The 25,582-nt window shown below is 32.7% G+C and overlaps 1 protein-coding gene across 2 annotated transcripts in view; it reads left to right on the forward strand.

Annotated features, from left to right (window-relative positions):
• The window catches only part of mdy (diacylglycerol O-acyltransferase), a 149,264-nt gene that overhangs the window by 8,782 nt on the left and 114,900 nt on the right, over positions 1 to 25,582 (forward strand). For both annotated transcript variants that reach the window (XM_029319160.2, XM_029319161.2), the window contains exons 2-3: positions 12,447 to 12,575; positions 24,508 to 24,602. In XM_029319160.2, the coding sequence (XP_029174993.1) occupies positions 12,447 to 12,575; positions 24,508 to 24,602 (224 nt within the window). The remainder of the gene's footprint in view (positions 1 to 12,446; positions 12,576 to 24,507; positions 24,603 to 25,582) is intronic.

The following is a 25,582-nucleotide window of genomic DNA, read 5'->3' on the forward strand; positions in this document are numbered from 1 at the left end:
TAGCGATGAAGCTTTGATAAAATCATTTAATAAATTGTTTTCTAATCGATTAAGGGGAAGAAAAGAGAAGTTGGGGTAGAGGGAGAGAAAAGATTGCACTCTAGGTTGCAATATTGCTTGCACCGATACTTACTCGCGAAATTAGCTCTATATTCGTTCAATCTCGCGGGTGGCACGTTTTCTGGCACAACAAAAAGCCCTCTTAATAAATCCTAAAACCACGCGTCATCTCCCACGACGGGCGACAAATTTCGTCGCCTCGACGTTCGGCCTGATGCGGCGGATTTTTGCTTCTCGTCTCTATCTGCCGCCTGCTTTTCTCCTCCGTTGTTACTTTTTTGCATTTCGCCGAGTTCGGCAAAAACTTTTAATCTCTCGCGCGAACCTATATATGCGGTACAGAGAGGATTCTCTCGCGCAGCGCCTTCGAAATGGATGAAGATTAATGAATGAAGGAGGTGTATTGTGCTGTCAATCTCTGGCAACCCTTTTCGTCTTCCAGTATACCTCGTAATTTTTATGGTTCCTTCTTTTTCTCTGCTCTGGCGCCACGTTTCCACGATAAAATTGTAGGCAGTAATGGCGGATTTTGCGCGCGAAATCAGGCGGAAGAACAATGGTAGCGATTACGCCGGCGGAAGGGACGGAACGAGTGTCTGGGGAGTGTCTCTGTGGATTAGAAAGGGTTGCGGGTTTTTTCGCGATAAAAAACGACATCATCGGCGAGCCTGGAGCTCTTGCTCCACTAATCGCCGCAAAGATGACGTGTGCCGGATGAGAGAGATATATGTTTCGCAGATTCATATTTTAGAAACTTTAAAGCACTACAAGTGCATAGTTTTTGAAATAATTGAAAATAACACAGGCAACCATGGTTTTTATCTTTAAGATTTTATAGTAGCTTCTTATATAATTTTGTGAGCTCTGAACCTGAATCTGGTCTCAAAATTAACCCATCATGTCAAGTTTCTGAAATTTTTGCCAACTTTTGCATTTATTTTAGAGACGTCAAATTGAAAAAAAATTTTTTTGATGCTGTTATCGCATAGTACAGGGTGTTCCATAGGAAATTGCTGAAATTAATCAACTGTCATTTTTTAATGGGTGCAGTTATTGAGAAAACAAAAATTGTGTTGAAAAGAGGAAAGTTTACAGTTTTTAATGGATATAAATAAAATGTTTGTGTACCAGTTTATTTTATTGAAAAAAAAGTAATGGAAAAAAGTGTAATAATCACATATGTAAACTAATGATAAATATTTTCGAAGTGCGCACCATTTGAATTTGTACAAAATTCTGTTCTTTTACGAAAACTCGTAAATACTTTTTCATGACATTTTTAATGTTATTAACGATCCTTTTAATAGCTGTTATTAAATCTGGCACTGTTGAAAATATTTAACATTAGTTTATGTGATTTTATGTGATTATTAGCACTTTTTTCATTACTTTTTATCAATAAAATAAACTGATATACAAACATTTTATTTATATCCATTAAAAACTGCAGACTTTTCTCTTTCCAACACAATTTTTGTTTTCTCAATAATTACATGTATTAAAATATGACAGCTGATCAGTTTTCTGTATGACACCTTGTATTAATTTTTTTCTTTAAAATCTATTTTTAATCGCTCTCATATAATATTTTGTTCCCAAAATATACCACTTTCCCTAACAGATACACATGTTCGAGAGACGTTCAGAGAATAAAATTACAAATAGATATGTATACAGTATATCATACAGATCTACAGGAATATCTAATAATTCTAAACTTAGAATTCAATAACCTTAATCCTAAAATCCTAATACCCCAAAACTTAAAATTATAATACAAGCCCAAAATATAAAAAGTATGCAGTAAGTATAGGGACTAGTACTATGCGATGACTCATCAGAAATATAAAAAAAATGGTCTTTAAATAATAAATGCATAAAGTTAACCAAAATAGTCATTTTTGGACATCTTCAACTTTATTTTTCTCAGAAACCCGACGTGATAGGCAAATTTTGAGATTAGATTCAGATTCAGCGCACTTTCCCACAAAACTAATTTGTTTGCTCAAACATGTCTTAAGACCTTCTGTTATGCAAGCCAATGGCCGTGTTCCAAAATTGACTATCAGTACTGAAATGTTATAGTTTATGTCACGTGTACTGACAGTCAATTTTGGGACACGACCTATATTTAATGTTTAAGAATATCTAGGAATCTCTCATGCGTAAAAACATAATCGTTGTACGTTTATATTATAAAATCATCATTTAGTTAATTTTAATTAAAATTAATATGCATAAAATGCATTTTGATGCTACTACGATTGTTTCTCGTAAATTATCTGTCAAGACCGACATCATCTTTCTTCCTTAACGATGTTACTACAGTAGAGCCGGGCGATTAAATATTTCACGTGGATGTATTTATATAGCTCGAATGTGAAACGACTGATATTTCGCAGTGCCAAAACTTGCAATTATACGCAGTTTGTAATGTCGGAGTCAAAAGAAACGCAATTTAGTGTGACCAGTTTGCAGCAGTTGGAAAGTGACGAAGTTGCCGCGCGGTTTTGCAAAAAGACGAGAAGGAAAATGTAGTTGCTGCGCTCATGACCGAGCTTAAATTAGCTTCTTTAACGCTTGTCCGGTTTATGCGAATTCCGTTTGCTTGCTCGCGAGAGACAGGTGAGAAAATTTTGATGAATCCCCGGGAATGCAATATCAAGTGGTGGAAATGTCGTCAAGCGAGGAGGAAAAGGAGGAGGACAAGCGGCGAGTAAAATGGCGTGTCACGAAAGAAACGGAGAGGGAACAAGATAGAAGATAGACAGGTAGGCGGGCAAACAAGCAAGATAAATAGATAGATGGATAGACGGATAGGCAGACAGAAAGGAAGGGAAAAGGCAAATCATGGCGTGTGGCAGAACGAGCGATGGAGCGAGAAATGAATCGGAAGGTAGACAGAAGGAAACGATAGGTAATCGATACCCCGTAGGTCGTCGTCGTAAGTGCGAAAGGTAAGGGATGAATCGGGATGAACGAAAACGAGGAAAGGAAAACCTGTTTAAAGCGCCATTTAATTTCTCTTCATGAATCATTTAGAATATTCTTCCGGCCAGCGCCACGTTCTTCTTGTTCTTGTTCTCTCCTTTCTCTCTCTTATTCTTTTCTGTTCCATTTCTCTCTCCGATTCGCCAGCCGGATGTTGTAGTAGGAGGGATTCCCTCCTCATTACACGAGTAATATATGTATATCCGTCTATCGTTTAAATATTCACGAGGCCTTCCGGTGCCGGGAAGATTCGCGAGGAAAATACTACCCGACAGAAGGAAGGAAGGTCCTAGCATAGGGCGCCATTCTTCCATTTCACTCTTCCCATCGGTTGTTTCTTCTTATTCCTCGGCACGAACAACTACTCTTCTGCCATTTTCCTGTGTGGAAACAGAAAGAAAAGGAGGGAAAGAGAAAAAAGTAGCGTTTCCTTTTTCGTCGAGGCCGAGGTGACTCTTAGACCAACCTGAAAACAAAAGATTCGGCATCTTTATCTTTCGCGAAGACGCGTTCGTTCTAATGGGTGACTCGTACGAGAGTTTTCAAGTCAAACTTACTTGTATCGTACAGGATGTCCCATAGGAAATTGCTGAACCAATCAGCTGTCGTTTTTTAATGCATGTAGTTATTGAGAAAGCAAAACTTGTGTTGGAAAGAGAAAAATCTGCAGTTTTTAAGAGGATCCTTCACGATTATCTGTTTTACTGACACAGTCGTATATACATATTCGTATACTTCTAGAATTTCTCTGCATTAATTTGTCAGAATATAAAATGCTTCTTTACAATTGCAATACATGCATCAATAATCCCAGGGAATCTCGATTTGATATGAAAAATGAGAAATAACAGTTTTCCTTACCTATTTTCATCTCGATATGACATCTCGAATTGCAGATGAACTAACCTCATAATATATGCTTTATATAAACCATATACACTTTGTACGAATAAAAATGTACATTCCCTAGGATTAGGAAATACGAAAGAAAGCACTGTTATCCTCTAAATCTGGATTAGAAGTTTAATAAAAAATGTGTAATTAGAAATACGATTCGTACGTATGTGTGCCATAGAACTTATAGATATGGAAGAAGAATAGGAGCACAAAACTGTGTCCAAGATGACTTTTTCTATTCTCCTTCCATATTTATAAGTTCTATAATGTATGCATGCGTTGTGTATACGTGTATACGTGCATATATTTTAGATATGTGTATCTCTATTTTGTCGGAGTTTGTCATTTGCTGAGGGATCCCCTTAATGGATATAAATAAAATGTTTGTAGTTTATTTTATTGAAAGAAAGTAATGAAAAAAGTGCTAATAATCACATATGTAAGCTAATGATAAATATTTTCGAAGTGCGCACCATTTGAATTTGTACGAAATTTTGTTCTTTTACGAAAACTCGTAAAAGCTTTTTCTAACATGTCATTTTTAATGTTATTGACGATTTTTTTAATAGCTGCTATTAAATCTGGCACTGTTGAAAATATTTGTCGTTAGTTTATGTGATTTTATGTGATTATTAGCACTTTTTTCATTATTTTTTATCAATACAATATCTGATATACAAACATTTTATTTATATCCATTAAAAACTGCGGACTTTTCTCTTTCCAACATAATTTTTGTTTTCTTAATAACTGCATGCATTAGAAAATGACAACGATTAAAAATAACATAATTAATTTCAGCAATTTCCTATGGGACACCCTGTAAAATTAATAACGAAGAAGATGATCAGCTGAATAATGCACCCTTTTTTAGAACAGTGTTATAAATGTCTTTGTCAACGTGCAATATAAATTGTTTGAAATCTGTATACAATTTTTTACATAGTTTCGCGAATGAGTTGTATTTGAATAATTTTTCAACGTAAAATTTATTTGTCAAAATGTTTAATGCTCCATGTTCCGCGTTTCATTCAATACATATTTGTCTTAAATACAATGGTTATTGCATTACGCTGCAGAAAAATATGCAGATGAAATACGAGCACTATCAGGAATAACGAATGTCGAACAAAACAGAGGGGGATATATTGTACAACGGAAAAATAATACTTCTCATATATACACGAACACGTTAGTCGAGTTGTTGCGATAACGATAGGATAATATTCTTTTAATCTTATTGTTTAATATGTGTGTATTTCTCTCACAAAGTCGGGAAATCACGTAGGCGCTGAATGTAAGTCCTCAAATCTCAGAATAATTCATGCGACTCACTCACAGTATGACAGTGGGACATTAGTCATCCCTGATACGCTGAATAATTATTGCACAGATAGATTGTGCAGTGTCGGACACATTGTTATTATATATGTAGTAGCGAGGTACATCGTTTGTGTATCTGGATAATTCCGACGTTTAAATAATTAAATAAATCGGGGCCCTACATTAACAAATTATGCGCCACATTTTCATGAAAACGAAAAGCAAATATGAATATTTATTATGAAATATTATCGCAGGAGAGAATCTTCATTATTATATTTAAAACACTCGTACACATTTAATGTTCTTTTCGATACTCATTTCGTCATTTCTCGTTGTAGAGAGAAATATTTGCAATTTAATTTAGCCATTTGCAGTTACTAATCATCTCTCGTTCATAATTTAATAAAGCACGTTCGGAAAGTAACACGTAGCGTCGATCGTTCGGAAAAATATTAGTCGGATCGCGAAAATGTCAATTGATGGACAGCCACGTGTATCTCCTCGAAACGCGAAAATGCGCTCTCTGATTTAATTACGCTGCGACAATACGCTTGAATAATTATATACGGAAACATTATCCGTGTTTTCGACATTTTCCGATATGTGCGAAAACGCGTTCTCCTCTTTATTTCGTTTCGCATGACCATCATACGTCGATTATATCCTCCCGCTTCTCTTCCCTTTCTCATTTTTGTGTTCATTCCGGAGGGATTTTTTCGCCGGGCAAACTTTGCGAGTGTCTGTTTTTTTTAGACAGAGAAATAACAATCGTCATATTTTTGAATCAGAGCACGCGACGGGGATACCGATGAGATTTTTTTGCACGCGACTTCTTTTATTTTGTTTAAAATTTACCCGCGAGCGCGTGGGTTTGCATTTTTCAATAGGATGCGAGTTTCGAATAAACACGATTTTTGTTTCAGGCGCTGTAAATAATTCCATTTGAAAATTGTCACGGTTTTATTGGTCGTCGCGACCTGCGTTTGCTTGTTTGATTTTTTTTTCTCGCTATTTTCGGTCACGGACAAACTTTCAAAGTAATTTGCACGTTTAATGGCGATAGTCCATGTTTCCATTAAAATCTTTAACGGAAATGGCAAAAAAAAAGAGAAATCCGAATACCATTTCCGATAAATATTTGCAATCCGAAATATAATAATGCAGGATAGTAATGATAGCATGTTATGTGACGTCACATTAGTGAAAAATTGCGTGAGATCACGGCTGCATTTTTTCCCGAGAATCATAACTTTGGTCTTTCATAAGTTTGAAATTTAAAAAATTGTATTTTTTTTAAATATATTAATTACTCGCTGTTGTCTCAGATAGAAATATATTTAAAAAAATGACTTTATACTCTGAGAAGCCGTTATCGAAATGTCAGAAATGACAGAGGTTGGAAACTTTTGTCGCGCAAAGAACGTCAAAATTAATTATCATTAAGATGCATTAGCGACAGTGTTTACTGTTATCTAAATAAAATTATATAGCTGATCATCTAGAAACTTTGGCGTCATCTTCCCAGGTAGCAAACTAACGTCATTAAACGTCAAAATGACGTCATTTTGGCGTTTAATGACGTCAGCTTGCTATCTGGGTTATCTTTATATAGATAATAATAAAATGTATTATCTGCATAACTTAGGTGAAAAAAAGATTATCTTTATTAAATTATCTAGAAAATTTATAAATAAAAATATGATACATATATTTTTATACATCCCTTTTATAATTTACATTTTTCATAACTGTGTTTACATAAGCAGTCTTAAAAATTATTATCTAGATGAATCGCCATATAATTTTATCTTTTATCTAGATATATTTAAAACAAAATCATCTTTATCTAAGATGAATTTACATATTTTTATCTCATCTTTATCTAATTAATTTTAAAATCATCTAAGCACAATACTGATTAGCGATTATAAACCTAGAATTTAATTAAATTCGCGGATCGGATCGAAGTCACGTTTCGAGAAAAAAACTGGGTCCTCGTCGGACAGTTATGGGACAAAAACTCGACACCGAAGTTACATGGATACACGATATATCGATGATCAAGGGATGTAGCGACGACAACTACGTGCCGAAAACTCGTCGCGTTAGCGGAAGTTTCGCCTTAAGAGGAACTTTTTGCGCGACCCGTAATATGTCCATCGTAAGAAAGCGGAAGCGATTTGCCTCGAAACGGCAAGAAGGTGGCGCGCGCTTTGGGAACACGTCTCCCTCAGTTCCGGAAGAGCGGAGCGACAACTTAGTTGGTCCTTTTTGCTCTTTCGCGCGGCTGCGGTTTGTTCAGAAAGTGGACTAAAGTATGATATTGCAACTTATCCCACGGAGGAGACGCCGCTCCTCGGTCCTCGTCTAAAAAGTGCCGCCGACAATCGCGATAAATCATCCGAGGGCGCGCCTAGCTTCAAGCGTGGTTTCCTGCTCCTCGACATGACAAGGCGACACTGTCATCTCTAATTTATCAATATAGAAAATAATAACGTGTTAATAGTGAATGCGAAGCGGAGAGGGAAGGGAAAAAGTAAAGTGTTTGTAAACTCTAATAATAAGATCATATAAAGCATTTCCAATCTATTCCAAAGAATCATAACTGACGCACCATCCCAAATAAGATTTTACATCATGACTTCGAAGTGCCTATGAAGTGAAAGAAATTATAAAGTTAATGATAAAAATTAGTGAGAGAATCTTTAATCGTGCAAACAAATTAGTCTGTCACTTAATCAGACAAACTGTCAGTTCATAGATTAAAAATAAAAATTTCTTTGACTCTATTAAATGACGTATGAGTGCTAAATGTTCAATAATTTGGATAGATTGTAATTATACTAAGGAATTAAAATAGAAAATATTTTAAAAATATATAGCCATGTTTCATGTGATATCTATTAAAGTATGTACTATGGAGCATTACGGTTTGATATCACATCGTAATTATCTCATATGACTCATCGTGTTTCGTACGAATCTAACTTAATCTAACCTACCGGGCAGTGATTGCTGTTATCTAAATAAAATTATATAGATGATCATCTAGATGAAATTTTGGCGTCATCTTATCTTTATGTATGTAGATAATAAAAATGTGTTATTTATATATATATCTTAGATGAAAAAAAGTGTTACCTTTACTAAATTATCTAGAATAATGTTCAGATAATTTGGTTTAGAGTCATAGCACATAAAAATAAAAGTATAAATATATTTTTATATTCTTTTTATAATTTGCATTTTTTTATAACTGTGTTTACATAAGCGGTCTTAAAAATAATATAATCTAGAAGTTATCTAGATGAATCGCCATATAATTTTATATTTTATCTAGATATATTTAAAACAAAATTATCTTCATCTTATCTAAGATAAATTTACATATTTTATCTTTATCTAGCTAATTTTAAAATCATCTAAGCACAACATTGCTACCGGGTGTGACAAAAATCGAGAAATCACATTTGGTGGCTCTATCTCGCATTTTCCAAAGATGCAGGACACTTTGGAAATATCCAGCGTACACGTGCCGTGTCCTCATGCATATAAGCAAATTTCCATAGCGACACGTCTGCATCCTGTTCGCTACGCTGTCCCAATACTAGAAGCGTATGAGAGATAGCTCTTCGTGCGCAAACCGCCGTTTCTATCGCGGCTCTATTAATTATCGCGATCTGCCATAAATTCTGAGTAATAGTTACAGCGCGCAGGTCGAGAGGGTTTATTAGGTGAGCCGTTATACGTGAGAGTGGGAGAGGGAGAGGAATGGGAAGGCGCGACGATGCTGCTGAATACACGCAGAAACCGCACTCCTGAGGGTGGCTGCGGGTAATTACGGACGGGACAATATATAACGTTCGCCCGTTACATTTTGTACGCAAAACCGACAGAATTCTTTTGCTACACAAATTGCATTGTCATCGTTGCGACGCCGTCGTTGCGAGAGTTCGCGATATTAACAACAAACTTAAGCGCTAGAGTTTGCATAATTACGAATTAAAATAATAAAACGTAGAGAGCGTGTTACATTTTTTGAAATAATTTACTTGGAACGTACTGACGTACGTTTCTCGTTTAAAACCGTAATTTGCATTTGTTTTTTAAAGAGATCTTATAGAAATGGGGAGAAGTTGCGTTTTCGCAATATTTCTGCGAGGTATTTATGCGATTTGGAAGTTAAATTGTAGTATCCCGAAGGATATAAATTCAATTTCCTGGCTTTTCGGTTGCGAGCTTCTATAGTCCTCCCAAAGTTCCAAGGAGACAAGGGTACATCTTATCGCCCACGCCTTTGGTTCTGCTAGGATCTTTCATGTAAATACTTAAGACGAGAGGTTCTTTCGTGAAAGTGATATAGAAGCTTCTCGATGATAGCATAATACTGAGCGGTCACGAAGTAAGAGCCAATCGAGAAGTCAGCAAAATCGTATTGTTTGATGTAAGATTTATTATTTATTTTTTTTATACAAAAATACATGAACTTCTCTTTATTTTTTCTGTTGAATTTTTTGTTGTAGATTTATTTATAAAATTGTATCATATTAAAATGATTGCTAATTGTAAGACTGACTTTTTCTAAACTGCTTAGGAACTTTTCAAAATTCTCTTAAGGAGATCCTTCAGCAGACCTCGACAAAATAACAGCGCTTTTATTTTGGAAATAAAAATATCGATAATTATCTGACTTTTGAAGAATAATTATACTGACATTTTGAATTCCACATTAATAATCATTGTTAGAAATCCAACTATATATAGCACTCATAGAATCACTTTTTGCTACTTTTAATACTATAATATTATAGGTTTGAAATATGTACTGCTGTTTTTTGCTCTACTATATATACGTATGAATTGTAATACGAACTATACTTTTAAATTAAACTTCTAATCAAGATTTAGAGGATAACAATATTGCTTGTCATGTACTTCAATCCTAGGAAACTTGTTTTTACATTCATGCAAAGTGTACACTTTTTATATAAAGCACATATATTATGATGAATTATTTGACAGCTCATCTTGAATTTTAGACGTCATATTGAGATAAAAATTGATAAGGCAAACTATAATTTCTTCGTAATTATTTCTCGATTTTTGATATGAAATCGGAGTTTTCTAGAATCATATATATTGCAATCGTGAAGAAGCATTTTTAATTCTGTCAAATAATTAATGTGACGACAGACTAGAAATACGAGAATAGTAATTTTGTCAGTTACAGACAGTTAAAGAATTTCCTTAATTATATAGTAATGTTAAGGGGATGCTGATTAGGTCTGTTTTATCGACAAATATTACTTTTATTTAACTTTTTATTAGCTATACAGAATGCAAAACGGTAATTATTTTGTTTTCTTAATTTTTTATACACATATGTAGTAGCCCAGATTTGTTCATTCTGTATAGCCAATAAAGAGTAAAATGAAAATAATATTTGTCGATAAACAGATCTAGTCAGCATCCCTTTAACAATAGAGCCTAAAAATACTTTTGCGATCCTGTTGAAAATGAAATATTTTCCAGTTTCGCAAATGATGTTGCGACAAAGTAACGTGACAATACGAAGAATATTAATAATGACTTTGAGTACAATACAGAGAGAGATACAAGTTTCACCTTATGATCATTATTCCTTTTGTTCTCTCCGCTATGTAATCGACTTACCCGCGGTACCATTCGGGATCCTTTTAGTACATACTCCTTTTGCGTCGTCATGTACATTGTACATACATATACACATACACATTCAATAAGCACTTTAGATATCGGAGATTCCATATGGTGCACCGCTCTCTCGTGTGACTGACAAGTGCGCATCGCCAACAATACTCCGTGCCTGAAATCTGAATAGTATCTATAGCATCGCATGGCGGAGGGTCGTAACACAAAACCCTCTTGTCTTTGGTGTCTCTTGGGTGGATTATACACCGGATGCGTCTTCGTAATCGGCTTTTACGATACGCGTCTATCATCCTTCTCCCTGGTTGGCTCCGCGAGGAGGACCGATAAGGATCATCATATAAACTTTTCGAAAGGGTTTTGTCTTGCGGCACAAAACATACGAGTGCCTCTTGTACCTTTGATCGATAAAAAGACCCGCTTGTGATTCACGATAGTTGAATACGTATAAAGGATAGACTGTACTGCTCTAGTAAGTTCACAAAATATAAATTGGTTATCGAATAGGAGAGAAAATGCGTGTTAAACTTTCTTGAAAAAATTACATAATTGAAACTGTTATTTATACATACATGTATAGAAAACTTTTAAGAACAAATAAAGACAATTAAAATAAGTGCTCTTAAGAAAGTGAAACACATTCCATAGTATCTTTATAGACCCCGAGAATGCATCGTTATTACCGCCCATAGCCTGATATTATACTTCAAACAGAATTTATGATGTCCCGGGTATTTGATGGATCTAAATCAACGTCCACCGAGAGTACAAAGTAGGAAGAAATAATCTTGCTACAATCGTTCGTTATAAACTACATTTTGCTAGATTCATATGGGAGAATCATAAATCCCGCGAGTCTGTCTTCGAGACAGACCTCTGTTTCCTCGAATCCGTTATATAACGAGTATCTTTTATGCGATGAAAATGACTCGTGTCATTTACCGCGTCGTCACGTGTGAACTATACGTCAGTCCATAAATTGATATAAGGACATGTATAACCGTGCGATATGAAAACCTCTTTATTGCACCATTTTCATCTCTTCATGATGTTCGTACGTCTTTCTTCGTACTCTCACAAGGGGCATTTTGCTAGTATGGCGCCAGAATGAGAATATTCTCCTTAATACCTTCCCCTTCAGCGACTCGACAACGGTCTATTATCGAATTTCCTTAGGTTAGTAGGTATAATAACGAGTTCGCTATTCATAAAGAGCTCGCAAAAGGACGAATACAAAATATACATGAAGATATTACTTATAGTTTAATCTTTGAAAGAAATGAAATAATATTACAGAGTACATTTTATTAAGGCTTATTATATATTTTATTTATAAAGTATAGAACATTGTGCGCTGAAAAATGATTAAGATCGTTCTAACGAATTTTTCAAATTCTTTTATTTTTTATCCAGATTATATTACAACTTCCAAAAGATTTTATGTTTCAAATATTTTATTTATTTTATTATATTTTATTTTGCAGATGTCACCGTCCCAGGGATAGCCTTTTCTCGTGGAGCTCTGGCTTTGACAACTTCACGGGATTCGTCAACTGGGGCTTCCTCCTGCTGGGCATCGGCGGTATCCGATTACTACTGGAAAATTTCATAAAGTAAGTCAAATTATCGCTCTAATACCTCGATTTTATCTAACTGCGCGACGGATTCAAACGAGATCATAGATTGATAAATATTAATTAATACAAAACACACACAAGTGATAGAAATTTTTTTATTTTTACTGATGGAAAGAATTATTTGTGATTAATAATATTTTATCCATCAATACATAAATAATAAATCGAAAAAATTATTTTGTCATTGATGAGACGCATTGTGTTGAATTTTAATCCTCCCAAAGACACTTAAGTGGAAAGCTTTTTATATATTAAAGATCGAAATGCGTGGATTTCATGAAAAAAGGATAAAAAGGAAAGACACTGAACGGTCGGGTTATAGCTGTCAATGTTCTAATAACATTGTGAGAAAAAAAGAGAAAGTTCTGACAAGCAATAGAATAAGATCTTCTGACATCCTCTCCATCAAGAAGTTGTTACTTGCTCACTGGAACCGAAAGAGGAAAATGTCTCTGCACGAGACGAAAGAGAGAGACACCCTCTCTCGACCAATGGGGATCCGATAGGGGAATAAAAGGCGATCAAAAGCATCCCCCATCGATTTGATGGATGCGCTCTCGTAGCGATTGACGGCGTATGACAAAAAGAATCGATTGCCGGCGAGCTAACAAAATTGAGTTTGTAACTGTAACTGCTACAGCACGATTATTCGCCGCTCTTCGGAAATGGGTACAGATCGATTGTGTAAGTGGATTTGGTTATTTGGAGCCACCAAGTGTTGTTGGCACAATGTGACAGGTCGGCTAATAAGGTTGCATGATCTGTTTTGATGTGCTTGTATTTCAAGCACACGCTTTGCATGTGCAAAATTTATTAATATATATATTTAAAAATTGTAGATATTGTATTATTGTTAAAATATCACACAAGTATGGCGTTCGATATTGGAGTCGAGGAAATTCGGTAATAAAAGATGGAAAGTATAAAAATTGAAATATTGTAGTAAAACATTAAATTAATATAGATTGTTACATCTATTCCAAACAATATATTTGAATAAAAAGAGAACAATATGAATATCATGTAACATACATATGTATAATAGTATGCTTTATTAGCAAAAGAGTTGAAGAAAATCTGTAATAAGTTATTGAACAAGTTTGAATTGCATAACTTATTACATATGTCAGTATCAAGCGAAATATGCATAGTTTACAGCTTATTTTATCGTCGTGATAATTTTATCTGTCTCGACGCTGAAAATTTATATTTCCAATATGAATTATTCAATTGACTTCTCGAAATGCCAATCAGTACTTTCGCGATGCTGGTGAAAGAGAAGTACGGATAATGGCAAATTAATTATGAATAGCAGGATGGTACTGACCGTTTCTCGCCTTTTTAAATTGAATTAGCCGTCGTCTAGCAGTAATTACGATACGATACGCAAAAATTAAAATTACAAAGTTTTTTTAATTTCCTTTATAAAACTATACATTAATACGAAAAATAGTGAACGCATATATCTTTAGTGTTTGGAGGAACAGCAATTAATTTTTCATGTAACAATAATAATTATAATAAAATAAATTGTAATTAAGTAAAATAATAATTATAGTAAATATTATTATTATTATTATTATTATTTATTTATTTATATTATTTTATGTTATTTTATATTTTATTTTATTATAATTATAATTATATAAAATAATAATAATAATAATTGCTTTTGAATTAAGATACTATCAGAGCTAATTATTTGCTCCACGTATGGCGCCAATGATAATCGCGCGACGCTTCTATCCCTTGTATCATTCTTGGAGGAGCAAGTTAACCACCTTTTTCTTCCAAGGGTCAGAGAGGAGCATAAGCGTTGGCCATGAATAATTTCAACGAGATTTTTATCGTCGTTGTAAACTCTCGGCCTCGCGTCCGGCCGCTCCCGAGGGCGCGTAACAGAAATTTATCACGCTCGTTAAGCGTGGAAAAACTTTCGAGGGAACTTTTGCAACGTAATTGCTCGAGGTAGCTCTGACACGCTTCATACGAGAGCCTGAAACAGGCGCAGCTGCGAGCGGCCGAAGACATCGTAAACGGTTTTAGTCGGGATCGCCTGGAAATCCTTTTGTGATGATACTCAAAGGAATTCGATTGATGTCTTTCATTTGCTTTAAATTTAGATATTCGTAAAAGAGAGAGTATAAAATCGATACTGATTTAAACGTATGCTTATCTTAATATTTATTTTAAAAAGACAGCCATGTACACATTTAATGTAACATTTATATTCTCCAACACATAGATTATTTTTTATGGACTTAGCTTAAGGGGATGCTGACCATGTCTGTTTTACCGATTTTAAGTTCAAGGACTTTTCTTTTTATTGGTTATACAGATTGAAAAATCCTTCTCCACAATTAAAGTACTGATAATGATAAAAGGGGAGCGCTGTAATTTTGTATAAAAACAATAAAAGTCAAAAAATTACAGTTTTTTTATCGGCCTCTTGTTACAGCTCATAACAATACTTATTTAATACAAAAGTTCTGCAGTTTATTTGTGCACAAAATATGGCGCTCCCAATAGAGATGACATGAAAGAATAATACAGAAGTAATAAAAATGAGGTAAAAAACCTGTATCAAAAGATTCGTACTTGAATTAATTATGTATGTATATTTGCGTGCAGAATCGACGTCGAGGCATAAAACAGCAAAAATTTGTTGCAGAACAATGCTCTCCATTTATTATTATCAGTACTTTCATTGTGAAGGATTTTCAATCTGTATATTCAATAAAAAGTGAACCTAACCTAATTTAAAGTCGATAAAACAGAACTACAACAGCATCCTCTTAAAAGGATAATTTGACAGCTACGTCTTTTCTATGCTTTAACGTTTAATTGGCCAGATAATTTCGCGTACACAGTTGTGATCTCTTAATTAATTTATCGGCGCTTCCAATCGAATAGTTGGAAAGAATCGTAACCATTTAATGCCGTCGCGTTCTTAGCTGATTCGTTTTCAACCGGTAAAAAGTCCTTTTCAGACTCGATTCGCGAAGAACACAAGCGGTGATCGAATCGCGAGGATGAGGTTGTCGACACGATTCCATTGCGATCGAGATTAATCGACAAGACGAGGCAAGGGCGGAAAGAGAAAGAGAGAGAGAGAGGTGGATTGGCGACTGAAAACAGCACGTAAGAAAGCGGATAGATGCTTCTCTCTGCAAAGTGAAAAAAGGCGGCAGCGAGAGAGCTCAATTAATCGAACCCTCGACGAAAGGCTCGCCCTTGCTATCGATAAAAGTCCCAAAGAAGGTAAAGGGGGAATTACTGAAGTTTCCTCCTCCTTGTCTTTCGTATATCTCCGCGATTGGATTGAAACTTTTTCATAGATCTGTCATATAGTCATAATTTATGCAGCCAGAATCGTCTCCAGATGCGCGATGATTTATTTCGCGGCTCGGTTTCGTCGATTACCTCGAATTATTTTCTATCCATTAACGTTGTTCTCTTTTTTTTTGTGTGTGAGTAAGCCTGCTAAAAAAATTTTTAAAAACTCTATATTAATCTTTTGTGAAATGGATTTAAATCCAAAAAAATACTGATTTTTTTATATGTTATATGTGATCTGCTGAACAGAAAATAGCCTCAAAGCTAATAATGGACAGTTATTAAGCTACAACTCAATCAAACAACTCGCGGAGCCCGAGTTTTTTGTGTCTGACTGGCTGTAAATTAGTAACTGTTTACTGTTTAGTCTATTACATTTTTGTTCATAAGTTACAACATATGAGGAACCGTCTGTGATTTTACCAAGATTTAATTTTATATAGGATTAGTGCGAATTTATATGAAATCCTAGATGACTCCTTGTAAAATCAGCTGACTTTCTTATTAGTTACAGTTTATGATCTGCTGAACAAAAGAATGTAATAGGTTCAAAGCTAAATAATAGAGAATTACTGACTTACTTAACTTTGAAGCTATTTTATCTTTTATTATTTATAATCATTTTTAAATCGTTAGTAGACCAAATAAATAAAGACTCCAATTTTATCGACCGAACTAGCAATTATTTATTTAATTTGAAAAATCATGTCTCGACCATATTTTGTCGTGGTCGAAACGTTATGATTTTTTAAATAAATAATTACTAGTTCGGTCGGATAAAATTGGAGTTTTTATTTTTTTATTATTTAGTTTTGAATCTATTACATTTTTTTTCAACAGGTTATAAGCTACAACATATGAAAAAATCAGCTGATTTAATTGAAATCTATTTCACATAAGATTAGTAGCGAGACTCTTTGTGATCTTCGAAAAATTGTTGTTTCCGCTGCAAATTATAAATGACTTGACAAATAAAAAAGATTGCGTGCAGAAACATATTAATTGTTCTCTTTTTTCTTACTTTTTAGGTCATTTATAATCGTAGTTGAAACAACTTTTCAAAGATTACAAATAATACACAAGCTTGTATTTACATTGAGACGTTTACGTGATATAAAAATACGAATTACATACAAATAATATAAAGGTATGAATGTTGTATGCAGATATTTACATATCAAATTCTTGAAATATTAAAAATAGAAAATAATATTGTTGAAGTTTCAGGTATATTTTTAACGATACATAGAAAAAACATGTTGAGGATATTGGATATTCATGTGATATCGTCACACATACACAGATATGATCATTTTCATTTTATTCTATTTTATATCAACGATTTTCATAAAGTCTCGTCGTGTCAAAACATAAAATTCGTTCACTGTTTTCAGATTACGGATTACTCTATATTTTGATACAGCGCAGAAAGAAGCAATGTTTCTGGGGATATTGATAATTTTTAATGTTTTGTTTTCGTTATATTATTCTCCATTGTAGATCGTTCTTTATATCTCTATAACTTGAAATGAATAGAAAATAATTAAGTCTAAATTGGAAAGATATACGAGGTGTGTTCAAAAAGTATCGCGAATTTTGAATTTCCGCGGGTTACGTATATTCGATTTTCGATTTTTTTGTGGCGTTATGTTGGTACTCATGTTTCTCATTTATGCCAACAAGTACGGCCATTTTGAATGTTCAGTTAATTTTTGACAGCTGCTTTGCTTGCACGTGTTTTGGCTCGTCTTCGATTTTTGCCTATTCCAAAAAATGGATCAAAGAATCTGTATCAAATTTTGTGTGAAAAACAAAATTAAGTGCGCGGACGCATTCCGAATGTTGACTGTGGCATATGGTGAAGCTACCTTGGACCGAAGCAACGTTTATCGGTGGTACAAAATGTTTTCCGAGGGCCGAGAAGATGTGAACGACGAAGAGCGTGCCGGACGCCCGAGCACGTCAACAACAGACGAAAACATTGATGAAGTGAAGAAAATAGTATTGGTCAATCGTCGAATCACCGTTAGAGAAGTTGCTGAGGACCTAAACATATCGATTGGCTCGTGCCATTCGATTTTTACCAATGATTTGGGCATGACACGGGTCGCCGCGAAATTCGTACCAAAATTGCTCAATTTCGACCAAAAACAGCATCGCATTAACAACACACTAATAATGTCGCAGCCACCGTATTCCCCAGATCTGGCCCCCTGTGACTTTTTATTGTTCCCGAAACTGAAGAGGCCCATGAAAGGACGACGCTACGCTACGATTGAGGAGATAAAGACGGCATCGAAGGAGGAGCTGAACAAGATCACAAAAAATGATTTTTTGAAGTGCTTCGAGGATTGGAAAAAACGTTAGCACAAGTGTATAATATCTGGTGGGGATTACTTTGAAGGGGACAAAATAGATATTCATAAATAAATAAATAATTTTTGAAAAAACACAAAATTCGCGATACTTTTTGAACACACCTCGTATGTATATTAATTCGGAAGAAAAATAAAATGATAAAAATATTGCAGACATAAATGAGAATATATATATTTATTATTTATTATTATTATTATTTATTAAATATTAATATAATATATTAAATGTAATATATACCTAATATTTATTATATTAATATATTTATATATTTATAATATATTAATATATTTTTATTAATATACATATATAATACTTATTATTATTTATTGAACAAAATTTCATTAAAATAAAATTAAGTACACTATATCTTAAATATCTAAGAAAAAAAAGAATTTTTCAGGCGGAGTAAATTGGCACATTATATAGCGAGCTTTAAAAAGAATAGATAATAATCCTTAAGGTTCGCTAGTAATAATTAATAAAAATCTTTCCTCAATGGTAAAAGTCGACCAAACTGGCAATCATTTATTATAAATAATTAGTTAAAATACAACGTTTCGGCTGTCATTGCAGCCTTTTTCAAGTAAATCTATAAAAAAGTTACATAAAAATAATTATAATTTTAATACATTTTATCGCAACAAATAATTATAAATTCATGTACAAAAATATGTTACATACCAAACGTAAATGCATAATAAATTAATACAGTAAATCAAATTCACTGCATACCACCGACAATATTCACCATTGTTTTAATGAACAATGTAGAATTGACAGAAGTAAGCAAGAAATAAATAGATGTTAACAGTTAGCAAGAATCTTATAGTCACTACGCGTTAAGAAAATCGAGACAAAACTAATGTGTCTTTCGCAATCGAAAACCTCATAACAAAGTCAAATAAATAAATAAATAGGTAAAAATGAAAATAATTTAAATAGCGTCAAGAACACGATCATAAATCTCACTAAAATTCTCCGTATCTTTCTGTAAATTAATGCCTTTACTTTATTTTTAAAAAGAATCTTTAATAAACCGAGTTGTTGCGCTCTCCACGTATATTTCATCTAGATAAATATCGAAATAAATTAAGCAAGCTCCGTTCACGGCTCCTCCAATTTTCTTCGAGAACAATCCATCCATCCTCGTCTCGTCCGGCCGAGCCGACGATTTGAAACGAGTCCCAGAGCCCTTTTCATTAATTTCCGAGAAAAAGAATCACCGTTCTTTACAATAATCGCAGAGGAAGACGTTCCCGCTTTCCGCGCGTTTTATTAATATTTAATGCGAATCATTCCACATTTTCATCCCGAACCCGTCGCATATTGGCGCCATAACTCTTCCAATCTGGACTCTCGCGCGCTTTAACGCCTGGGGCGCCTCTCACCACGTTCGATGTGAAATTGGGGATTTTATCGTGTGACGTTGTATTAACGAACTCCGGGGTGAGCAAAGAACGAGCGTGGGTTTAACGGGCGTTCTCGGATCAAGAAGAAGGCGCGGTTATTCCCCGCCGTGGAAAGAAATTTAATATCGTTTCCGCTCACGTCTCGAAGCGATGAATTTCGATAAGTGCGATATTCCCTTAACTTTCAAGTATACTTGAAAAGGGCTTTACGAGATTCAGCACTATGTACACGCGTATATCGCGAAGTTGGATTTAATCGTTGACAGGTAGTGTTTGCTGTTATCTAAATAATAAATTAAAATACAGGGTGTCCTATAAGAAATTGATGAAACTAATCAGTTGTTATCTATTAATGCATGCAGTTATTGAGAAAACAAAAATTGTGTTGAAAAGAGGAAAGTCTGTAGTTTTTAATGAATATAAATTAAATGTTTGTATGTCAGCTTATTTTATTAAAAAAAGAAAAAAGTAATTTAATTAAACCTAATCTCATCATAATATATGCTTCATATAAATCATATACACTTTGTACGAATAAAAAAGTACATTCCCTAGGATTAGGGAACACGAAAGAAAGCACTGTTATCCTCTAAATCTGGATTAGAAGTTTAATAAAAATGTGTAATTAGAAATACGATTCGTACGTACGTGTGTCATAGAACTTATAAATATGGAAGAAGAATAGGAGCGCAAAACTGTGTCCAAGATGACTTTTTCTATTCTCCTTCCATATTTATAAGTTCTATAATGTATGCATGCGTTGTGTATACGTGTATACGTGCATATATTTTAGATATGTGTATCTTTATTTTGTCGGAGTTTGTCATTTGCTGAGGGATCCCCTTAATGGATATAAATAAAATGTTTGTAGTTTATTTTATTGAAAGAAAGTAATGAAAAAGTGCTAATAATCACATATGTAAGCTAATGATAAATATTTTCGAAGTGCGCACCATTTGAATTTGTACGAAATTTTGTTCTTTTACGAAAACTCGTAAAAGCTTTTTCTAACATGTCATTTTTAATGTTATTGACGATTTTTTTAATAGCTGCTATTAAATCTGGCACTGTTGAAAATATTTATCGTTAGTTTATGTAATTTTATGTGATTATTAGCACTTTTTTCATTACTTTTTATCAATCAAATAAACTGGTATACAAACATTTTATTTATATCCAATTAAAACCAATTTATATCCAATTTAAAACTGTAGACTTTCCTCTTTCCAACCCCAATTTTGTTTTCTCAATAACTGCATGCATTAAAAAAATAACAGCTGATTAATTCCAGCAATTTCCGGGGGGACACACTGTAGATAATAAAAATATGTATGTATTATTTCTATCTGTATCTTAGATCAAAAAAGTGTTATCTTTACTAAATTATCTAGAATAATATTTATATAATTTGGTTTAGAGTCAAAAAACAGCACATAAAATAATACTTAGTACATAAAAATACTTAAGCATTAAGTGATAAAAACTTACAAATTAAAGTACGAATATATATTTTTATATCTCTTTTATATGTTACATTTTTTTTATAATTGTGTTTACATAAGCGGTCTTAAAAATAATATTATCTGGAAGTTATCATCTAGAAGAATCGCTATGTAATTTTATTTTTTATCTAAATATATTTAAAACAAAATGATTTTCATCTTATCTAAGATAAATTTACACGTTTTTATCTCATCTTTATTTAGCTAATTTGAAATTTTCTAAGCAATTTGTGTCACAACACTATTGACAGATGTCGAAAGCGATTATTTCCTTTCTCATCGATTAATCTTTCCATTTCGCTGAAATAAATATTTACTTACTGATGGATTATCGATTAGTATTTTTTCATGCGTAATGGTGTTGAGTTTGATGAGTTTTATTATTTGCATTTTAGTGGAACACAGAAATAGAATATCTACAATTTCTTCTATTATTTTAGATTACTGCAAAGTCTATTCTCTGCTATTTGATTCTGATAGATTTGCTCGACCGCAAAATAAAGTAATTGAAATTAATTGTTCTTTTTTATGTCTATAATTAAATTACTCTTCTACGGGTTATTTAAAATAACGCGCGTATAAAAATTAATTGATTGTAGATAAAAAGGTATAACAATAAGAGGTTAAATTATTAAAGCTTTAAATATTGCCACAGAAGAATATACAGAATGTAATTGAAAAAAATACAACATATATGAAGTACATCATTAAATTCTTCAATTTGGAAACAATTTTTTCTCAGTGAAAATGTCGAGGCACCAATAATTTTTAAGTTATAAATGATCGAAAAAAAGAGCTTTTCACAAATTAAACTTTGAAGTTAAAATATTAACAAAACTACATTCTTCAGTTAATTTCAGATAGGGTTTATTTTAGTAGAACTTTAATTTAAGGCTTTTATAAAGTTTAGTTTTACAAAAATAAATCATGAAAAACCTAGGTAACATGCAAAAATTAATCTCCCTATATATGTTTTTTTTTCAATTACACCCTGTATGTCCAAGATGTAGTTTGCATTATTTATGCCTATCTGACATGTAATGTGTGAGCCAGTTTTATCCCATACAGCACAAAATATTTTTAAAAATCTTTTTTGAAAGATAAAATAATTCTCGAAAAAAAAGTTAAAAGTTTTTAAAAATATTTTAAAAAGTATTATCACACCAAAAATTTTTTAATCATTTAAAAATATTCCTAAAATCATTTTGAAATGTTTGAATGCAATATTTTATATATTTAGAAATATCTTTTGAAAACGTTCATAATATTTTGTGCTGTATGGGATAAATTGTCAAGCAATTGTGACGCGTTATATAATAATATATTAATTATAAACGAGAATGATATTTTTTTCCAAGCTACTGTCCAATTACCGTAACTGCGTCAACGTGACTGATCGCGTTTTCGTAGAGAGGACTAGGCCGGTGATTGTGTCCCAATAAATATTCTCTCTCTCTCTTTCTCTCTCTCTCTCTCTCTCTCTCTCTCTGCAACAACCGCGCTCACTTGGAATACTTTAATTACTTGACCCATAAGTCTCGTTTATCATCGTTAGCGTGCACGTACGACCCCTGAAGCCATTAGTGTACACAGTCTGCCACCTTTTTTTCGGCCGATACACCTACCTACCCTCGTGTGTCTCGCGAGAAAATAATGTTCTCGATGGGTTCGATCGATACCATCGCAAATTGCGTTTTCGAGATAATGCAGCGATAAGGCATATAAAATGTATATTTTTACATAAACACGATAGTGTAATAACACAGTCGTCAAATGTATTATTATATATGCGTATATACATTTTGGGATTAACGGAAAAGTCATTTTCTTCCATATGCGTTATTTACAAATTATATTCTCACACACACGCTATATAATTTCGATTTTATTAATGTCGATATTTTTCTATTATGTGAAACATATTAAATTTATGTAAATCCTCTTTGCATATATTCTACATCGCTTTTGTAATCAATGTGGCTCTTTATATATTATGGTAACAAACATAACTTAATTGAATATCGTATCGTATAGTTTAGCATATTCCATTTGTTTTATTGCGCGTCCTATTTCTATACATAACTCCGTTTGATTTATGTACAGAAATTAATGTATGATTTGAGCGTATACGTTCACAGAAAGTGCTATTTTACGAAATTGCCAATAAATAATCCGGTATGATTTAGTCGGAGGGCGTCGTTTATAATATTTTCCGACGTGAGCCATCAAAGTAAATCACAGACTCGAATCAAGATCGCAGTCAATCATGAAGCAGACGTTTTTTTTTTCTACATCTTTTTGAGTTATCCTGTTAGGAAAATCGGTTTGTTTCCCAGCACAAGTTTCCTCCCCTTTGAATTGTGTGTTGAGACGGTTATTATTTATCCCAGGAACAAAGAATATGAGCAAACACTCTCTTCCCTTCTACATCTCTCATTTTATCTCCTGTTTTTCTCAACTATCTCTGTAAAGAAGATCGTAATAGAAACAAAAATAGACTATAATGATGAGGCTAATGGAAGATAATGTTCGTATAATGCACGAACAATGAAAAGTTAAAGATTATAATGGAAAATGTATTGATCTTTATCTCTTTTATCTTTTTTCTAGGTTTTATTTTATTTATACTCGTAGTATAGCAAGAGATATAGGATTACACATTTTGTTAAATATAAAATTTATATCATTAAATAATTGAAACTCTGGTTTTATTTTTAATAACGCTTTACATAGTTATTGGTAATTTAAATGTTAAATAATTTTAACTATATTAAATCAAAGCCAATTATAAAATGTCGCAGAATAAATTTAGATAGCGGCGAATTTCATCAATTTTTCCATATTTAAATGATATGGTGGTCGATTTTCAAGGGTTCTGCTTATTTTAAAATAATTCTTATATGTATAGTTGAAATTGTTAATTATATATGAATTTTGGAGAAGATACGTTTGCTTTACATATATTGAATTTAGCCATCTATATTATTATGATAATATAATTTATTATTCTTTTCCATGTCGTGCATATCGTTTATTAGAGTTAATATGTCATTAGAATTAATGTGTTTTATTATTGCTTTTATTATCATTATTCTACAATGTTAATGAAAAACATATAATAATGTCATATTTAGTTGTAAATTATTACAAATTACTGCAATTATATTATTGGATTTGTTTATTGCAATTATTATTTGGTTTTGTGTATGCAAAGATATTCATGAAACAATTATCTTTTTAAAATTTGTGTAATTATTTAATTCTTTATATTTTGCATTACAGATATGGAATAAGAGTCGATCCTAGACAATGGTTCATTTTTCTTAGCGGCAAAAATGATGGCGGCGAAGAATATCCCTCATTGTTCCTGGTTACCTGTGAGTAAAACTGCCGATATGTCATTTTACAATCGTTTGACGAAATAAACGTGACTGCCAATGTTCATGGCCTCGATTATAAAGTGATTGACATTTATTATAAGAAGCTTTCGACTGCGTCACTTTATTTCGTTATAACATCGATATCAAAACGGAAGTATGTCTATCGGAAAATTATTGATAATGTCACTATCCCACTAGCTTGAAGTAACTTCTTTTTCACAAGATATCTTTTTACATCATACCACTTGCACTCAACGTGTCAATAATATCGTGTAAAAATTATTTTATTTGTTATTATAAATTTATCTGATATTAAATTAGTTTTATCAAGTTACAACACGATAATAAAGTCGCAGAAATAAGAGAATGTTATTAGTATGTAAATTTCTAATTATTAAATACTATTATAATATATATTAAGTTTCTAATTTTTATAATGATGATAAGCTTTTGAGCATTGATATATTAATTATTGTTTTTGGATTTATTTTAAGATAACGAGTAAATAATTACTTTTTGTGTATTTTTATCTTTATTTTTAATTTTATTTCCTTTAAAAATTATAATATTAATAAAATATAAAATATAAACATTATTAAAAATATATATGTTTATACATATATATATATATAATAAGAAAAAGATATATATATATATATATATATACAATATATAAGATCTTTTTGAGTATTTAAAATAGACCAACGAGTTCGCAGTCGTTTGGTTATTGAAAATTATAAAATCAATGAGAAAAGGAGACTAATATAGACTTTAAATTCCATTTTATTGTCAAAGACTTTGGGGTTGGTTCACATTGAATCTCCGTGTCGGTATCCGTAGTAATTCAATTTTAGAGCGCTTTTTTATTCAATCTGTACAATATAGATTCTCTCATCAACGTGATCTCGAATAATAGCGAAAATGGCTGGAAAAAACTATAATAATAATAAAATACACTATTTTGCCTCTGAAAAAAC

This window comes from Nylanderia fulva, unplaced genomic scaffold (genome assembly GCF_048542155.1).
Source record: "Nylanderia fulva isolate GAGA-0341 unplaced genomic scaffold, ASM4854215v1 Scaffold12, whole genome shotgun sequence".
NCBI lineage: Eukaryota > Metazoa > Arthropoda > Insecta > Hymenoptera > Formicidae > Nylanderia > Nylanderia fulva.